The following is a 2,904-nucleotide window of genomic DNA, read 5'->3' as shown; positions in this document are numbered from 1 at the left end:
AACGCGGCTAATTATAGAGCCTATTATCTTTTAATTGATTTCCACTAAGTTAGTAGTAAAATTTTAGATAACTAAGAAATTATATATAAAAGCAGCCTTTTTATATAATATACGGCCAGCATAGCCCCTTATCTAGCATAGTACTTCTATAACAGGGGTATAACAGGGGTACATAGCGACAGTATAAAAATATATAATTTATACTGTATTATGCTGAAAAAATAGACCCCTTAGTTATGACCTGTGTATTTTTGTGTATTTTTCCACTATCTTAGTGGGATTTACTATCTAAGCGGAATTATCCAACGGGGCCTTAGTCACTAATACATTGCTGCCGTGCTTCTATCCTGTGCCCACCTCTTGCTCAGTGATCAGTCGACGGTTCCTTATATCTGACTCCTCACCCACCTGTTCAGGGCTTGATGGGAAATTGAGACGCTTCCAGTCCTCAAGCTCCTCAGTAACGGACCTAAGTCTGTCCCTGATGCTCTCAATAGCATAGCTCCCGAGCAGCAGACGCAGAGGGGGATAGGAACAGTGAGCAAGCTGCCACACAAGCTCTGCACACTTGACTGCACTGGTCGGCTGGCGATCACCTAGCCACTGTACCATCCTCCTGGCATGTAAAGCAGGCGAAGTGACTTGTGCATATGGCTCGGTGGCTGGCTTGATCAAGAAGTGGCCCCAGGTAGGGAGAGGATTCACTAAGCTGTCAGGCTCGTCCCGCCGAACTAGGCCGGGCTCGACAAGCGTAGCTTTCACGTTGAAAGAGTCTGTCTCGTACAGCATGGCTTCAATGAGACCCTCCACGGCATACTTGGTCGCACAATAGGGACCGAGACCAGGCACCCCCAGAGCGCCCGACGTGGAGCTGAAAATGAGATACCGGCCGCCATTTTGTTGGCGGAAGTAGGGAAGGCTTGCCTGAATAATGTTCAACGTCCCCATGTAGTTGGTCTCAAATTGGTTACGGACTTCGTGCTCGTCCTGGTCCTCGCAAGCACCGATGACACCATACCCAGAACAGTTGGCAATGACATCGATTCGACCGAAACGCGCCAGGGCGGCCTCGATGACACCAACAACAGATTCAGCGGCTCGCACATCACACAGGGTGCCCAAATAAGCGTCGCCTTGGGCAGCTTCTCTCATCTCCTTGGGGGCGGTTTCGAATGTCCTTCCGACGGACGTTACGAGATCACCCCGTGACATCACGCACTTAACCAGGGACTGCCCCATGTGTCCCGTTCCTCCAAAAATCTAAGCGGCGACCTGATCAACACTGACCCTCTCCACTGGCCACTGCCAGGAGCTTTTACCTAGGATGGGGATTTGCATGCACATACTATCCAAACAAGCCGTCTCCGAGGTTGTTCGGGGTGAGGTGGGTCACAGCTAGCAGGGAGATGGAGTTTCGGCCGGAGAGTGACGGGGGGGCTGGAGGCGTCATGCTTATGCCCCCTGATATCCATATTTTGCTTTGCTTAGAGAAGGCCAGTTATTGTTAAGGTATGAAGCCAGAGGATGTCGTGAAGGCTAGTTGCAAAGGCCCGGAACCTGATTATTCCGGACCTGACATTGGCTATGGACCTGTAGTCATACAGGACGGCCCGTAAAGGCAAGGAACTAGTTATTCCGGCCCGAAAGTAGGTGTCACGGACATAATTTAGGGATTATCTATTTATTATATAATAAATAATATTTTACATATAAGACCCACTTATTAAGGGGGCTATAATAAGAGCCATAAGCTGTCGAAGTACTATACTATACTTTGATATACTATTTAGTGCCTAGAATAATATAGCGTTCCTTCCTGTGTGCTCCTGCGCTTTAATTAGTTTAATCGCCCGCGCGATTTAAATCGTCTAATTCTATTAGTACTATTAGTTCTATTAGTTCTATTAGTTCTATTAGTTCTATTAGTTCTATTAGTTCTATTAGTTCTATTAGTTCTATTAGTTCTATTAGTTCTATTAGTTCTATTAGTTCTATTAGTTCTATTAGTTCTATTAGTTCTATTAGTTCTATTAGTTCCTAGGCAGCTCGAATACCATAGTTATATACGCGATTATCGCCCGCCCTCTAGCCAGTTACTCTATAACAGGGTCCGCTGCACGATATATTCGGGCTGCCTGCCTTAGGAACTAATAGAACTAATAGAACTAATAGAACTAATAGAACTAATAGAACTAATAGAACTAATAGAACTAATAGAACTAATAGAACTTGTTGATATTATACTTATAATAAGTAATAATCATAATAATTATATGTGTAATATCTAAGTTAAAATAAACAGTACATAGTTATAGCTATATAACTAGACGTCCACTTTATAACCAGCTTAACCTATACTATAATACTATACGTATTATACGTGTATATATACTTAGCTTATAGTATATATTATATAAATACACTAGATGTCGTTAATACGATATCTTGGTTATTACTTAAGCTAATAACGTGGCGTGATAACCGTCGCGTAGGCCGTTTACGTAACAGTCGCCACCCAATCTTTCAGAGTCTTTTGCCAGCCCCGGATCCAGGAAGAAACCTTAGAAGTCAGCTCTTTACACATATGATATTAATAATATCATACGCAGCTTTAAGTTCGCGTAACAAGAAGTAATCCTAAGATTCTACGAATTCAACAGCTTTTTGCTTGATTTTCCTCTCTTCCGCGCGTACATCCTACTGCTCGTAGCCTAATTTATTAAAAGCACTAATAGAACTAATAGAACTAATAGAACTAATAGAACTAATAGAACTAATAGAACTAATAGAACTAATAGAACTAATAGAACTAATAGAACTAATAGAACTAATGGAACAAATAGAACTAATAGAACTAATAGAACTAATAGAATTAATGGAATTAAAAACGAATTGAATTATAGT

General features: G+C 42.0%; 1 protein-coding gene across 1 annotated transcript; it reads right to left on the bottom strand.

Moving 5' to 3' along the window:
• Positions 1-236: 236 nt before the first annotated feature.
• ACRALDRAFT_1081633 (uncharacterized protein) lies at positions 237-1,504 on the bottom strand. Its single transcript, XM_071019188.1, has 2 exons — positions 1,347-1,504; positions 237-1,260 (listed from the first exon to the last, which is right to left on the bottom strand). Exons 1-2 carry the CDS (start codon positions 1,470-1,472, stop codon positions 343-345), a joined length of 1,044 nt encoding a protein of 347 aa, XP_070873737.1. The 5' UTR covers positions 1,473-1,504; the 3' UTR covers positions 237-342.
• Positions 1,505-2,904: the final 1,400 nt, after the last annotated feature.

Source organism: Sodiomyces alcalophilus, assembly GCF_042370955.1.
Source record: "Sodiomyces alcalophilus JCM 7366 unplaced genomic scaffold ACRALscaffold_6, whole genome shotgun sequence".
Taxonomy (NCBI): domain Eukaryota; kingdom Fungi; phylum Ascomycota; class Sordariomycetes; order Glomerellales; family Plectosphaerellaceae; genus Sodiomyces; species Sodiomyces alcalophilus.
This window is presented reverse-complemented; position numbering and strand designations above follow the sequence as displayed.

Excerpts from the sequence above, each read along its gene's own strand:
- ACRALDRAFT_1081633 (XM_071019188.1), bottom strand. The coding sequence starts at position 1,472 with ATGGATATCAGGGGGCATAAGCATGACGCCTCCAGCCCCCCCGTCACT. Across the intron at positions 1,261-1,346 it reads GGAGACGGCTTGTTTGGATA|ATTTTTGGAGGAACGGGACA; the intron begins GTATGTGCATGC and ends GTCGCCGCTTAG.